The 17162-nt window shown below is 31.4% G+C and overlaps 1 protein-coding gene across 1 annotated transcript; it reads right to left on the reverse strand.

Moving 5' to 3' along the window:
• Window positions 1-245: 245 nt before the first annotated feature.
• LOC134683100 (mucolipin-2-like) lies at window positions 246-16019 on the reverse strand. Its single transcript, XM_063542184.1, has 14 exons — window positions 15854-16019; window positions 15176-15348; window positions 13598-13789; window positions 12904-13069; window positions 11643-11736; window positions 10255-10348; window positions 9659-9755; window positions 8045-8148; window positions 7502-7651; window positions 6078-6194; window positions 4903-5025; window positions 4050-4262; window positions 3268-3395; window positions 246-495 (listed from the first exon to the last, which is right to left on the reverse strand). The coding sequence occupies exons 1-14, from the start codon at window positions 15951-15953 to the stop codon at window positions 444-446; spliced, it is 1803 nt and encodes a 600-aa protein (XP_063398254.1). The 5' UTR covers window positions 15954-16019; the 3' UTR covers window positions 246-443.
• Between the last annotated feature and the right edge of the window lie 1143 nt (window positions 16020-17162).

Below are 17162 nucleotides of genomic sequence, written 5' to 3' on the forward strand. Positions count from 1 at the left end.
GTCCCTCGTTCGCCTCTCATTTAAACAGAGGTTAAGTAATGTTGCCTTTATTTGTATATGTCTTGTGTATAAGAATAGATATCATTTACTGGTTAAAATGTATGGAAAGTATCAATGATGCCTCCTTGTTGTATTCTTTTCTTTTTCCCGACTTTATGCATTATTTTAATGCATTTTGAAAGTTATTGTTATAATGATATTTTTCATGAAAGTCACAACATATTTCAAAATATAATGAAAAAGACTGCGTTATATTAATCTTATTCTCTTTGATGTGTTATATTAACAGTAACAATATATTGCATTTGCTCAACAAGAAAAATAGACAGCATTCTTTTTATCAACACAAACACCACAGCTTGAGCTCATGAATACAATGTCAAAAAATTGTTCGATTTTGATATAAAAATTTCTCTTCAAAAACATGTATTGCATCATAGTCATCATGTATTGAACTGGTAAGATTTTCGATTGTATCGGTCTTCATCGCAAAATCTGAAAAAATGAAGAAATCTTTATGTTTTAGTTAGATTTTATAAAAAAAAAAAAAAAACAACACCAATGACCCCATAAATATATATATAGAGATGTCCTGATCAATGATAATATTTTTAATTAAGCAATGTAGATATCGTCCATTATCATTAAACTAGTATGCATATTTGTTAAAGGTCCAGCGGGAGTTTCTCGATCCATTGCAGACTCATTGGAGGCCTTAGACTGTTGTCTGCTCAATGGTTGGGTTGTTGTCGCTATGACACATTTCCCATTTGCATTGTCAATTTTATCTTGAACACTAAAACTGATACAGAGACGAACGTCACATGGTGAGATCTTATTCATCCTAGGCTTTCAAATGTTTTGTTTTGAGCGATCCAAATGAAGTTTAATTCAGTGAAGCGGTCGGACCCACATAATTTATACGTGTTATTTCATTGTAAAAAATATCTGTTCTTTGAACATTTGAATTGTTTATGCATTCAAATCAATAACGTTATTCGGTAACATTATAACCTGCTCAATAACTATCATATTTTTTTATTCAAATAAATCAAAACAAATATTAATAACAGATTCATCATAACTAACCATTTTATATATAAAAAAAACCACGACAATGAATAGATGTAAAGGATTGACGAAAATCGTCAAAGTGACAACCAAAAAGTCGAAAACAACCCGACAACGCCATCACTAAATTAAAATAATTCCACAGACGAAACAACAGTTTATAAAACACAATAAAGAAAAACCAAGGCTGAGCAACACGAACCCTACCAAAGATTTGGGGTGATCTTAGATTTTTTAGAACTGTCGGACGTTCCTGCTTTACATATGACACCCATCGTTGTTCAAATAAGACAGTGTTTAAAAAGTAGGATAAAATTCAGCACATATCTGTATCAAAATGTCATAATCTAACATTTTATCAAAAGTTATTCAATTCTTTTAAAAAAAAAAAGATAAGTCTTTTTTAAAGGAATTATTCCAAATAATACCAATTTAATGTGCTTAAAGAATAGAATAATAATCATTATTTACCCTGACTTTGATGCAACAAACAGTTTGTTAAAATATTTAATATAATTGATTGTTATCATGTGAGGTGGTTGATTGGAGTGTTACTCTACAATGTGCAATCCTTATTAGTCTTGTACGGTTTTGACAGACCACTCCCTTCCATTGTTAATTAAATTGAAATATCAGAAAACGGTGTTAATGCACATACACATGCCATAAAACAACGGAAATACTATTTGTAGCTATGGTACCCTTGTATGACGCACTGTTCATAATTCATTTGTGGGTACTGTTAAACAATCGTAAATGAATGGGAGGTGTCCGATGTTATTGTGTTCTTATTTTCTATTGTGTGAATAATTGATGTATGTCTGTGTCCTGAGTGTTCCAAGACAGGAAAATGGCAGCTAATATCAGATAGTCTGTTTTTGCGTATGTTGACGTTTGGTGGTATTTTAGCAGTTCGGTGTTTCTGTTGTTTCATTGGTTTTTTGTTTCTTTTATAGTTATTTTGTTATCATTGGTTTTGTTATGTGACCCAGCTTTGATTTCGCTTAATCGATTGCTGCCTTTTAGATAGCGGTATACTACTGTTGCCTTTATTTATCACCTCTTTGTAAGATTAATATAATAAATTACTTACCAAAGTGAATGGTCTTATTCATACACAGTAATAATTCCATTGATTTATATTTTTATGCAAATGCTTGTTAATTGGCAGTGATTATTAACGTTTATTATTAGTTTTGTGAGTTTTATTTCACGTTATGATTGAGCCTTAAAAGGATTTACACCATAAACCATTAGAACAGAATCCCTCTCTTTTGTTGTCGGTAAAATTCCTATTTTTTGTTACGGTACAACTGCTCAATTTTCCTGCAAATCTTAGCAGAATAACATATTACCGGACTGTATATAAGTCAGATAATATATAACTAAACGATTTTCCTTTCGTATAACAAACTTGGAGTGTCAAGATAGCCACAAACTAACCAGTTTAATAAAATGGGTTTAAAGCACACATGATTATAGTGCAACATTCAATTTGTTAACGCATGATACAACAGATTGAAATCATGTGAACTTGTAATATAGACTATTACTCTACAAATTTCAATCATTATTAGCATTTAAATGATTTGACAGAAACAGACCTTCCCGTAATTAATTAGATTGAAATATCAGAAAACGGTTTAATGCACATTTTCCCCTTTTATCTAAATAATACTCAGCTCTGTTTAAATTATTGTTGCATGCAAACAAAATTAAAAACATTTTTAAATCAAGCAAGATTTAATAACATTTATGTGTACAATTATTTAAAAGCTCAAGTGCAGAATCGATCGGTATAATTTGCTGCAATTTACTGTAATCTTAGCAGAAAATGATATAAACAAACGGTTTTAAAGTCAAATAATGCATACTTGAATGTTTTTCTTGTCGTATAACATGCAGTGTAAAAAAAGGTACATTTTTTTAATATATACATTTTATCTCCCTAGATGTGTTTTACGTCAAGAATTACCTTGAAAATATAACGTAATTTTCAAAAATGTAAATGGATAATAAATTATATGACATATACATGATATACACTCGAAATGGATACAATGTAATCCACCATATCAAGCTTTTGACGTGCATACAAACATTAGTGCCGCTTTTTTCAAAAGATTGGATAATAATTAGTCTATTGGACCTGATCAGGTAATCTGCTGTATATGTTGAGCAACAATTGATACTTACGAGGTACACCCCAACATTGATGGACAAGAACTCCTTACACATGACGCACATGTTGGAGTATCAAACGTTTTTGATTCCATTCTTCCTAAAAATTTCAGAAGGTCACTTCTATGTTCTTTTTTATATTCCTGATAACAACAACATAAAAAAAAGAATAAAGTAGAACAAAACATAATCAGTTTATACACATAAAGAGTTATTAAGGCAAATGAATATTATTATTTTTTAACGGAATCTAATAGATGCTAAACGTCTAGCTCTAACTCTTCAACACCTCTTTTGCTTTAAATATTAAAAAAAACGAAGGTTTCATTTCACTCAGGCAAAATGAAGATTTTATTTCACTCAGGCAAAATGAAGATTTTATTTCACTCAGGCAAAAAGAACTTGCTATTATTAAGGTTCCTTTTTTATGTGAAATTGATCTTTAACTGTTTAAGTTCTTATATACATATTCGGCTTCCAAGTATTTAATTGTACTTATTTTCGCGGTGTATTTATTTTCACGAATTTAGCGGTTGGTTTATTATCGGGAAAATAAATACACGCGAATCTAAATAAAACCTTTCAAATGAAAGGCAATAATTATAAAATCGCGAAAATAAATACCCTCGAACGTGTTTGAAATACACAATTCGCGAAAATAAGTACCCGCAAAAAAAGTGCAAGTACAGTATTCTTTTTTTAAAGTGTTTTCGATGACGGTGAATCCAGGAAAGTGTTACAGACATACTAAAGATCTGAATTTATGAATGAATTACGTTTTTGCTTTATATACTCACATTGTCGTGTTGATGTTCATATGCTGTGTTGAATATTGCTATAAATATGTTCAGAGTGATCAGAGTGAATAAAGCCAAGAAGGCAACAAGAAAGAATCCATTGAAAAACCGAATGATTTCTTTGTCTGAGTCAACAGCAGTGAAGGTTACATAAATTTCATCCCCGTTTACAAGAGCAAGCAAAGACTGGAAGGTTGATGTGAAAGAGGCAAACTGTAAATAAAAAAATAAAGTATTACTCAAGCAAACAAAAAGTAACGTATGATATAATAGAGAAGAACTTTGGCTAACTATACAACGCAGATTCGTATTTCAATGTTGTGATTCGTTTTGTTCCTTGTGATCTATATTTTATTCAATATATATTCAAAATTGACGTAATTACATCCAGATATCAACAAACTACCCACATTACCAGTTTTGCCGTTTAATCGGAAAGGAAATCTTTTCATGAGTTTTTTAATGACGCTTTCCTTTCTTAATAAGTCGTGTTTTATCAATTAAAGCCACAAAGACTACAAAGAGTACTTTCAATACCATTCGCCATCAGAGGCATCATCGTGTTAACATGTATTGTAATTAAGGTTTTCCTGACCATGTGTTCGTAGTTTGTTTTCGCGGAATTATAGGAGTTTGTTTTCCTTCGAAGTCACGTGTTTGTGATCGGATTAGTCTGTTGTACTGTGGATTTTTTTCGATTTCAGGTTTTTTTCAATCTATTATCTTATTCAAAACTATAGTTTCTAAGTGCTTTCTGAGGTTTACTTTTTAAGCATTTATCATATATATCGTTGGAATTATCTGTTGACCCCATTAACAGTTATGTACACAGGATAATTACAGTAATGTGTACCTTTATATGATATGGTCCAAGCACAGCCCATGCACATAATACAAACCCACCAAATAATATGGAAACACAAGTCAGAAACTTGATAACAACAAATGCGGATCTCTCCATCACACTAAATAAAAGCTGAAATATAATTGCATATCATACAGTATGCTTAATTATTACGAATTAATAAAGCATGTGTCTAAACCATCAGCCGTATGAATGATATAATGTTAGAACTGGTACATGTTTACTGACTACGTAGCTGATGATTTCCTCGAGGACGATACATCTACATATATAGTGGCACAGGCTTAGTAATTGCCACAAAAATCAACAAAGATATCAGATTAATAATAAAAAATACATCAGTGGTGTTCGAGTAAGGCCACTAAGAAGTCAATGACAAATACACCATTTGAATAGTAATAAAAACCCCAAAATCATCAACAGTTTCCATATTGAACTTAAGGGCTCGACGCTCAAAAGATAATGCTAATGTAATAGGTCATTGTAGACCGACCCAATTAGAAATATATGAAGACTGCCTATGACTGGAGTAACTTTAACGTTTTTCTTTCCAGTAATTCGTTGGAAATGACCCTATTAATAATGTTTTGTCTGCTCAGCAGTTAACTCAGCTGTTGATACCCTGAGAAACTTAACTTCATACTGCAGTGGTATCGATGTAGGGTTGTAAAACTTCATTTAAGACACTCTGCTCATAGTTTGATACGCTGAACACGTGTTTCGTCCACATTAGACTCATCTGGACACATAGTTCGTGTAGAAAAACCTGGCTTATAATTGTATACTACATGGATGATTTAATTGAATTAAACGACTTAAAAGATCAAAATCAGTAACACGGTGGAGTTCCTATGAACAAAAAAACAAAAAAAAACATGCTTTCTATAATTTCATATATTTAAATTTGTTTTTTTGTTCGGTCTCATACGAGGGCGAAGAATGTTCACTAAATTATGAATCTGAATTATGTTAATTGCGAAACATTTCCATAAATCATTGGCGAAAAAGAAATTTCCCTGTATCTATTTTAAAATTCTATTAAAAATAGAATATTTTTGTATCTAAATTAAAAACAAAAAGGATGAACGTAATTTAAGACACGGAAATGTTTGAAAAACATATTTATAAAAAAAGACATATTTGAATTGTTTACTCGTACTTACACCGAATACATGATCATACGCTACATAATGCAATACACTGATCCAAGTAAACAAACAGCCAATACCTAGTAGGATTCCAGTTGCGTCATACATTGATATAATATAGTTTGTCTGTAGCTGAAGTAGAACATATGAAAGAATATTATAAAAGTGAAAATGTCCTCTACTTCGAATCGGGCATCATTTGTCACGAAGAAAGATCTTCTATAAGAAAAGTACATCTTCTATGAAGCCCCTTAATTTGAATTTGAAACGTAAAACTGTTTTATATATTAAATACACAACACTCTTCGAATTTTCACAAGAGAAACCTTTAATAATAAGATAGAAGCAAAATGATTATGTACCAGAACATGTCTTATGTAAGGTTCTCTATTTAAGATAAACTTTTTTTGTAGGGCTTTTGTTAGTAAATAATTTTAATTAACCAAAATGTAAGCTTGTCTTTTAGTGCCGAAACGTAAATGTGGGTCTGTTTATGAAATCATTGTAACATTAAATCTTACTTTTAAAGACTTAAGTTTCCATATCATTCTGCGTATGATTTATCCATACACAATTATTTACAAATTATAGACTTGAGGAAGTTTTATATTTGTGCAATTTCCGTGGCCGAAAGATCGATTGGATTATAGCCTTCTTGATATTTCATAAACTAAAAAATACAAAACAGAAGAAAACAAGAATGTGTCCATAGTACATGGATGCCCCACTCGCACTATCATTTTCTGTATTCAGTGGACCGTGAAAATTGGGATCAGAACTTTAATTTGGAATTAAAATTAGAAAAATCATGTCATAGGGAACAATGTGTACTAAGTTTCAAATTGATGTAACTTTAACTTCATCAAAAACTACCTTGACCAAAAAATTTAACCTGAACTTCGCACTATCATTTTCTATGTTCAGTGGACCATGTAATTGGGGTCTAAACTAAAATTTGGCATTAAAATTAGAAAGATCATATCATGGGAAACATGTGTACTAAGTTTCAAATTGATTGGACTTCAACTTCATCAAAAACTACCTCGACCAAAAACTTTAACCTGAAGCGGGACGAACGGACGCACAGACGGACGCACAGACGGACGAGGGAATGCAGGCACAGACCAAGAAACATAATTCCCCTCTACTATTGTAGATGTGGCATAAACAGGGCGCAAGATACCAGTTGGACATTCAAATTCATAGATCGAAATAAACTGACAATGCCATGGCTAAAAAAAAAGAAAGAGACAAATAGACAAGTAATAGAACACAGACACAACATAGAACACTGAAGACCTAGCAACACGAACCCCATCAGAAACTTGGGGTGATTTCATGTGCTCTGGAAGGGTAAGCAGAACCTTCTCCACATGTTGCACCCGTCGTGTTGCTCATGTTATTGATAAGTTTCTTTAAACGAGATAAAAAAATCTTACCCCATGATCAATGCTTATTTTTATCACCGATCCAATTATTGTAACACAATGTGAAAGGAACAAAATTAAATCGTTTAGTTTAAATATTTCCCAGCATGCCCTTGTTGATAATATCTTTCCTGTCAAATCGTTGTAGTAGTCTCTTGTTTTCTGAAATAAACATTAAGAAATGATTTCGACAATTATCAGGTTTTTCTGTACGGATTACATAAGCTTTTAAGATATGTTTTTTTTATCATAAGACATGCTTTAAGTCATTTGGCTCTATAAGAATGAAAATTGCCTATCGAGTATACACATTCAATGGTAAATATGTTACTTCAATGTAGTTACATTCAATTAAAATTATTTCAATGAAATATGTTTTCATAGTTATACCAAATAACTTTTGACACTTCTTCAATATTGATGCTTAACTAGATAAATTATTGTCTAAAATAATTTTATTTACTAGTATATGATATATAGAGTAAATTTCTTTTGATTATGACATTGAAGAATTGTCAATTTCAACGAACAATGTAATAAAATCTATTGCATTACCTTGAACAGTATGGCAGAAGTAATCCAACCTTGCAAACAAAACAGCCCATGCAGTAAACAGAACAACAACGCAAGCGCAGAAATCACAATGTCTTGTGTTTTTGCTGAAATCATTAAGGAAATAGTCTTTATGCAATGATTCTCTATCAAAAAGGCTAATCCCAAGTCAGGAGCCTGTTATTCAGTGGTTGTCGTTTGTTTATGTGTTACATATTTGTTTTCGTTCATTTTTTTACATAAATAAGGCCGTTAGTTTTCTCGTTTGAATTGTTTTACATTGTCTTATCGGGGCCTTTTATACCTGACTTTATGCGGTATGGGCTTTGCTCATTGTTGAAGGCCGTACGGTGACCTATTATGGTTAATGTTTGTGTCATTTTGGTCTTTTGTGGATAGTTGTCTCATTGACAATCATACCACATCTACTTTTTTATAATTATTTAACCATATGAAATTTGCGCTTTGAAAGGTATAATGTAGAAGCGAGGCAAAAAATACCAAAGGGACATTACAAGTCATACATCGAAAAAAAACTGACAACACGATGACAAAATTCGATAAAACTACATCGTTCTTATGTGCTCCGGAAGGGTAAGCAGATCCTGCTTTACGTCTGTCGTCCGCCCTGTTGGCCGTGTAAGTGAAACACGGTGATCAGTCTGATTCAAGGTAATATGTCTGAAACTGAAAGGTTTCACAAAAGGTCAAAATCTAGATCATCAAATTTGCATTTGATCTTGACATCAATTTAAAGGTCATACAGTAAAGGCCACAAATAAAAAGAGCATAGCTCTTTTCTATAAAAATGAACCAAAATTATTACTCAGTATGTGACCTTGACCTGTTTTTCATTTTTGTTGACCACGGACCTAAAATTAAGAGACCCTACGTATCTTTGAGTTTTGGTTTATGAGTGACTATGAAATTGCACTTACGTTTGTGTAAGGTAAAGAAGGGGAACTAACTGTCAGAACGCTTCGATGACAATTAAATGTAATATGTGTGAGGATAAAACGAGCAATTTGGAAATATAAATATGTCGCTCTCTTTTTCGGTTGCAACTGAGAAGTCATCAAAAAAGTGTAGTTTTAAAAGAGATATCTATTATAAAGAAAACTGGTTGTCAAACATGGTCAGTTTTAGATGCGTATAAACTAAACGATACTATATACAAATATATAAGCGACATCGTTTGAAACATCAATACATGTGGAAATAAAGATTAGTTGGAAGAAAAAATAAGCAAAAGAAAAAAAAACTATCTAAATAAAAAGTAAAGGGTCTTTCCAGAAAGTGGAAAAGCCTTATCATAAATAGCTCAAATATTTTTGTCAAAGGAACAGAAATTGGCGATGTCAAGACTTTATTGGTGGTTTTGTTAATTGATAAGTAATTCAAGCGTGTGCTTGGTGTTTTAAACAAACATTCATCTTAAAATTATGATGATTAACATTATGTTTTCAAATATTATTTTCATATAATAAAAGATTTATATCACGAGTTCAATTGACTTGCTGAATCATTATACACTGTCCAATTAAACCATGCTAAATTTACTACTGTACGTTTTAATAGAAACAATAGAACACCATTGTTTAACCGTATGGCACCTACCATTTCTAGCACTATCTGAATTGCATTTTACTTCTTCAACATTTGTTCTGAGCTTAACTGTTATTTGTCCATCTATTTTTCGATTGTCAAAGAAAACCTGCACCAGTTAACAATGAAAAGAACAAACATTGATATTTTTAAACTATAAACAGCACATGAGGTTGAGGTATTTGTATGATTATTATTTTTCTGACTAATTGTTACTAATCTTCTTGTTGTTGTCTATTGTTTGTCTTATTTTTTGTTTTTCACTCGTCTGGATGATCATCAATATTTAATATAATAATAAGTCACATTCGGTGATGTCGACGAGTTACATTGAAATAAAAAGTCATCCTTTGTCACGATAATCATTAAACCAAACCCGACAAATCACTGGAATGTACTTATACTTATAGATAATTTGATTGATGTCAAAGACTATATGTTTAGGCAAGCTAGACAGATCATTTACGAATACACATACATGTTTTGTTGCAAATATGTAGTTTTCGAACAGACAAAACAGCAACATAGAATTAAATAGCAGTGGATCTGACTTATTTATCTTATTATTCAACATAAACACGATGGAAACCTAACAAAGAACTACTTACAGTTCCGTGAATACCAAAACACTGCACAGCTTTCCCAGTTTCAGCATTCAAATGGATTGAACTTAGTTTGAATTCAATTTTAACCGACAACAACCTAAAACAAATAAAAATGAGTAGAGAAATAATTGGTTTACACATGAGAAATAAATGATCATCAACATTTTCACAATTTTTGTGCTCATAATTAACATTTTAAACAAAATCAGCAGACATAATCTAATATCAGAAAACTGATTAAAAAAACCATAAACAAACATATGAAATTGAAAATTTGATGCACTGGCAAGATAAAACTAATGCTTTTATCCAATCCACTATTATTCCGAATAGTGTCAAAACTATGAAAATATTTTTTAAAGTACCTACAGTTGCCTTAAACAACTAGAACTATACACTGTCTACTGTAATGTCTTATTGTTTTGGCTTCATTTGAAATTGTGCTTTCTTTTGTTTTGTTTTGGGGGAAGGGGTAGAGAAATAGAGGAATGACACCCACAAGAGGGACAGTCAAAACTCCCAGATCGAAAATAAACAACACCATGGCTCCATACAAAAAAAAACTAATAGACAAACAATAGCACAGAAGACACAACATAGAAAACTAAAGACACAACATAGAAAACTAAAGACTAAGCAACACAAACACCAACAAAAACTAGGGGTGATCTCAGGTACTCTAGAAGGTTAAGCAGATCCTGCTCCACATGTGACAGCCGTCGTGTTGGGTGTGTTATGACAAATCCGGTAAATATTTTAATTCGGTAGGTCACATTCATGAAAAGGTACAGCTTGTACCAGTAAATCTTAATAAACATACAAAACTGTAGTACGTCAGGAGAAACATTTGTCATGTTATGACATATTGGGAAAACCCTAAATATAAATACTTTGAACAGAAACTCAATCTTCTGTGTTTGATCGTGAAATAGTTAGTTGTCTGAAGTAACACACAACTACGTTTACAAACATATCTGTAATCATTTACATCTTAATGATCAGAGACCTTGGTTGACCAATTTTATGGAGACTTTTCAATCTTACAGGTAGGAGGTTTACCCTGCTGTAAAACCTGGTTTCACCCACTATTTCCTGAATATGGCCTATTTTTTCCAACATTGATATCGTTTATTTTGAAAGTTTTTGTAGAATTCCCCTTATTGAATTTGTGTTGAATTTCACAAGTTTTGTTCTACTTTTTTCTGCATCAAAGAATTATCAGAAATTACAGTTTTGTCAAAAAATTTCCTATAAAAGCGTGATTCCAACTTCAGGGAATAGGAGGAAATATAGTCAATATCAACGTACTAGCATTACGATATACTATTAAAAATATAAGAAAGGTGCAAACTTGTTTGCGTAGTTTATTAATCAACACCCAAATATATTACCTCACTAGTTTCCCATCAGTGCTTCTCATCAGGTCTGCTATGCTTGGTTGAAATCCATACCCTGGTGGACTTTGTTTATCAATGTCTCTACAGTCTAGAAATATATAGAAAACTTTACATCATCAACGTGCTCGAAGTATTTTTGAAAGGATATTTAATGTTTGACAGACGGGTTTTCTATCAGGAAGTATGCACAGGAAGCTGTTTTTTTTCTTTTAAATTGTAGGAAGCAAATTTCTTTGAACAAAAAAAAATATTAATCATTAACCAGTTATGACGATTTCTTCCCTTTATTGTCTAATAAAGTTTAATAAGCACTTTTAACTCATTTGTTCCATCTAATTGAATTAACAGATACTAGAGAAATGATATATGTGTTCCTTATTTTGACATTCATCTAGAAAATAGACATACATTGCCTGTGAAGAATTAAAAGTTTGTCAAGAAACTGCCGATTTTACAATTCAACAATTTTCTTACTTCAATCGACATTACTTGGTGCACCGGTACCAAATATTTTTGAATTTAGTTAACGCAAGCAGAGTCACGACACTGGTTGTTTATCAATGATTTACTAGTTGTATTTTGTGGACAGAACGCTCGTATGACGTATAAAATGTGAAGCCTGGTATCTTATGGGATTTTATTTGTATGTGTTTTATCTATTTTTTTTACGTAAAAGAAATAAAATTATGCCAACAATGGCAGAGTACAGTACTGGCGCTTGAGGACTATTGTTTGTCTTTTTGTAGTTCTGTCTCGATAAAATAATAGACAAAAATCATATAATTGAGATTGGAAATCGGGAATATGTCAAAGAGACAAAAAAAATTACTAAAGAGCAGACAACAGCTGAAGGCCAACAATGGGTCTTCCCGCACCCGGAAGTGGTGCTCAGCTCAGCATATAAAAAATATGTACTAGTTCACACATATTTAGGTATCATTGACTAGATTAACACATACCTAAGGTAAGAGGTAAACTGTGTATTTTTGTTCAACGAAAAAATTAAATTTAGGTTCAGCAAAAATTTATTGTGCATGAGGCAGCCGAATCAAAACAGTTCAAAATTTACCACAGACAACGGTAACAGATATCGAACACAAATCTAAATGATCAAAAAAGGTGGCCAAATTATTTGTTAACATGACACTAGGAAGAAGATTTTGTCAATTTATTTATAAGCTATCAGTTACACTTAAGTCTTTATATGTTGTTGATAGTTTATGATATCAAGCTGTCTATGGTACGGTTGTGTTACCTGTTTTACGAGTTGTGTCAATTGTCGCTATTTTTTCTTCGGCTTCATTATATATTCCTGTTTTGAAGTAATTGAGACATAGTGTTACTGGTTTTTCCTTTCCACCTGTTCCGTTTGTCCGTCGTATAAAGAAAGACCCGACAGATGTTGTGGGTATGTTGTAAACCTACGGATCAAAAAATAATATACAATCGAGGCTAGTAAGAAATTGCATAATATTATGAAATATCAATAATTATGAAATTTCAAAGATATCAGTTAATCGGATAGTTTTGTAACAATACTATGGGTTTTGTTATATTTAAAATTATGGAAATGGATATATATTACTAGAGGATTTTAGACAAATCAACATGTTTTTTCTTCGTTGTTTTGTTCACTATATATAGATAAATAATTGATACAATTTAATTTTCGTATTTGTTAAGAGTAGTGAAACATACACAAATATCATATAACATTCGGGGTTTCAATTCTTAAGTCAATTGTACTCAAACACCCTCTTTCGATCTAACAAACGGACGGATATTGGTTTGTAATTAAGCCACTTTGCTTTAAACTCGTCCAATACAAATTGAGCAGGTTTTAGACAAATAAACAGTGATACATAATTTCACAATGTTGTACGAGTTTTGTTAGGTCCAACTGCACTCATTTAGACCTTAGATTCAACCAATTATGTGTTAATACTCACGTTTGTAACAGTATAATTGATATGCTCTAACAGGTTATCTATGGTGTAAATGGCATAGATACCAGTCGATGGCGGGTATGGCATAGTTTCATAATCCTGGGACCAGTCTTTTAACAATAAATGTTTCATTGCTATATTATTTCGCTCCAAAAAGTCAGCAAACTGTGCCCGATCAGTTCCAAAAAGTACTAACTATAATGAAAAAAAAAATTCGACTAACTCTCATATTGTTAATTATTGTTGATGAATATATTTCTCAAAAACCGCAAATTTCCTTCGATCTCTGGATCTCATATTGTTAATTATTGTTGATGAATATATTTCTCAAAAACCGCAAATTTCCTTCGATCTCTGGAAACAATTATACTCGCAATGTTCACTCGACAAGGGTCTACCAATTCAAACTGACTGATAAAACTTTTTTTTTTGTAAGGAAAGTTACTAGTGTTAAAAAAGGAAAGTCCATGTGTAAGATATGTAATCAATTCTACTTAAGAAATAGAGCATAACAAAAATAAATTATATGTAATATCATTTAACACATGAGGCAAATGATATGTCCTGGTTACTCAAATTTTTTGCGTTATTTAAAATGCGAAATTATCTGTTATCATCAGATACACTTAAATATATAATGTTTTGTCATATCAACTTTTACATGAACTGGCTTACTTGGTCCCTCAAAAGTTTTATGCCAAATATAAAAAAAATGATATGGTAGGACATTAATTTAATAGATTATTTTTTTCACTGTCCCAGGTAAGGGAGAAGGTTTGGATCCCGCATACATATTTTACTCCACCACATTCTGTATGTATGTGATATTTTTAGTAAATGAATTAGGCCGGGTTATTTTCTGTTTGGATTGTTTTACATTGTCATGTGGGGTCGTTTATAGCTGACTTTGCGGTATGGGCTTGCTCATTATTGAAGGCCGTACGATGAACTATATAGTTGTTAATGTATGTGTCATTTGGTCTCTTGTGAAAAATTGTCTCATTGGCAATCATAATAATAAATTTGGATTCATCCAATAGCCATCAAATGTATTTAAAAATGAAATTATTTTCCTTCCTTGTTGTGTGCCAGAAACTGATTGAAATTGTTATTAATTATGACTTTATAAATCAATAAGAGACATCAGGAAGTGCTTAATCTGCAATACAAAAAAATATCACTAAGACCAAATGACCATGTGACCACAGAGATAATTATTTCAAACATCTAAATAAATATTCTTGTTCATAGATATGTGTTTTCATTATCTAACAGATTATTTTTGTATTGATTTTGCCATTCAATGATATTTACCTAAGATAATGAACAAGGTAAGATGTGGGTGTCACGATTCGGTCACAATTCAAAACACACTCATAACACAATTTTGATTCGAGTTATGAATTGATACAAAAAATGTTCAAATTGTAAAAAAGAATAGTTCACATAATAAGGGTAGCTTTTGATTATGTTTCTGAACAGAACATGACAGTACAACATATGATATGCCATTCCATAATTCGCACATATATAAAGAATCTATAAAAAAAAAAGGAAACGTGAAAATAAAAATAAAGTTACCTGATATGTGCAGAAAAACCATACTAAAGGCATCAGAATGAGTTTTTCTGGTATCCTACCAATACCACGATCTCTACATATCCGTGTGTATGGATCTTTGAAATGATTATCAAGTTTTTTAAGAAGTGCTTCCTCATCTCTCCCTTTGATAGCAGATTTGTGCTGAAAATGATCTGCGTAAAAAAAAAAGTTCTCTAATTTTATTTTACTTTTATTTTTAATGAAATAAGTGTAATGCTGTTGCAATATTTAAGCTTTATTCTGTATGGAAATTCAAATAATTGCATGATACATGAGGTAAGGTATCAAAATAAAGAAATAGATGGACATTTTTTTTTTCGATTGATATGTTAATATAATAATCTTTTATTCGAAAGCAATACAGCTTATAGAATATAAATATTACAAGTATTCAATTACATCAATGAAATATATTTACATTTAAACAATTAGACAAATAATCATATATATAAGTAAGTATACCCATATAACAGTACAGCAGAGTATGATAAAACAGAACACATACTGAGCATTTATAATGATTAAATTAATTACGTGCCTTCTGAGCCAGAAATAAAAACTTCCCTAAATTGTTAAGTTCCTTTACTTAATGTTAATTGATTTCATGTTTTACTTTTTCAACTTTTTAAAGTTTAAATGACAATATCTCATATTTACCTTCAATGTTTTGGTCCGTAGTCTTCATTTCAAAACCAACACGTGCACGAGTTTTTGGCAATTCTCCATTGTCAGACATGTCTGCTGCGGGTGTTGCCATACCTTTGATCAACTATTTGTTGTTGTTTTTTTACAATTCACCTGACGTAAATATAACTTCATACCACATTTCCTGTATCAGTTAATTGCGGAAATTTTAGAAATATAACCACATCCTGCATTTTATATGATATTTTATACATGTTAATCATATATGAGCAAGAGAGAAATAGATTTTAATTTTATGTTAATGAAAAGGAAGTGTAAATCACTTGAGTAAAGCGGGGCTATGACATTATCCAATCTTCGTTTGTTATAAGAGATTTCTTGCGTCTAATCCTCAATAACGTTTGTGCGACTATTATACAAATGGGAGGTTTAGCTAGCTATTAAACCAGATTTCTGCATAAGACAATGCCTGTACTAAGTCAGGCGTATGACAGTTGTTATTCGCTCATTTGATATGTTTTGGGATATTTTTTGCCATTTGATCAAGAACTTTTCTTTTTGAATTTTTCTCTGTAAGCATCATTTTTGTTATTGAACCTTTTTTTAAACAATACATTCAAATGTACAAATAGGAGATCATCCAATAGTTAAAGAATTTGTATATCAAATGAAAACGTTGTTGTACAATCCTCACTTAACACTGTAAAAATGCATCCGATGTATCAAGCAATTCCTTCTCTATATGAATGAATGCATGAATAAATAATTTATTAAAGTGTAGAATAGCTACATTTGATTTGGTAAAACATATTAAGTTTTACAGTTTTTACGTCGTGTAGTTTTATTAAAGTAAAAATGTTTGTATAACATCTTGTCTTTAACAGTCTATGATAAAGTTTGCTACCGTTTTCGGGTTGCTGGTTAACAGTTCTTTTAGTGTTTCTTCTGGGGAGTCAAAGTTAACAGAGGTGAGTTTTCGTCTGAGTTCGTTCCTTCTAGCAGAGTAACGGTCACACAAAAACAAACCATGGATTTCATCTTCAGTCGCATTGGAGTTGCACACTTTACAGATTATCCGGTCGGCTGGAATATTTCGATATCGACTTCTTAAGGTAGTGTACCGTTTCGAATTCTATCTATAATTGATCGCTGTTTTCTGGAAAAGATCTTTTTAACATAGGGTTCAGTACAAAATTTGGTCTTAAGTAACTTGTATGTTCTTAGTTTTGGCATGTTCTGAATATTAAAAGTTCATTAACTTTTGAAAGTATCTACCAGTTTAGTCTAACGGATTCAATTACGTATTTTGTTGGGATTGTAT

This window comes from Mytilus trossulus, chromosome 9 (assembly GCF_036588685.1).
Source record: "Mytilus trossulus isolate FHL-02 chromosome 9, PNRI_Mtr1.1.1.hap1, whole genome shotgun sequence".
NCBI classification, from domain to species: Eukaryota; Metazoa; Mollusca; class Bivalvia; order Mytilida; family Mytilidae; genus Mytilus; species Mytilus trossulus.

Bases quoted from the DNA above. Each gene is read 5' to 3' on its own strand.
- LOC134683100 (XM_063542184.1), bottom strand. From the start codon at position 15,953: ATGGCAACACCCGCAGCAGACATGTCTGACAATGGAGAATTGCCAAAA. The intron at 10,349-11,642 runs GTAATATATTTG...TATTTGTTTTAG, and splicing joins ACTGATGGGAAACTAGTGAG to GTTGTTGTCGGTTAAAATTG. The intron at 6,195-7,501 runs GTAAGATTTTTT...GTTCTACTTCAG, and splicing joins AAATAAGCATTGATCATGGG to CTACAGACAAACTATATTAT.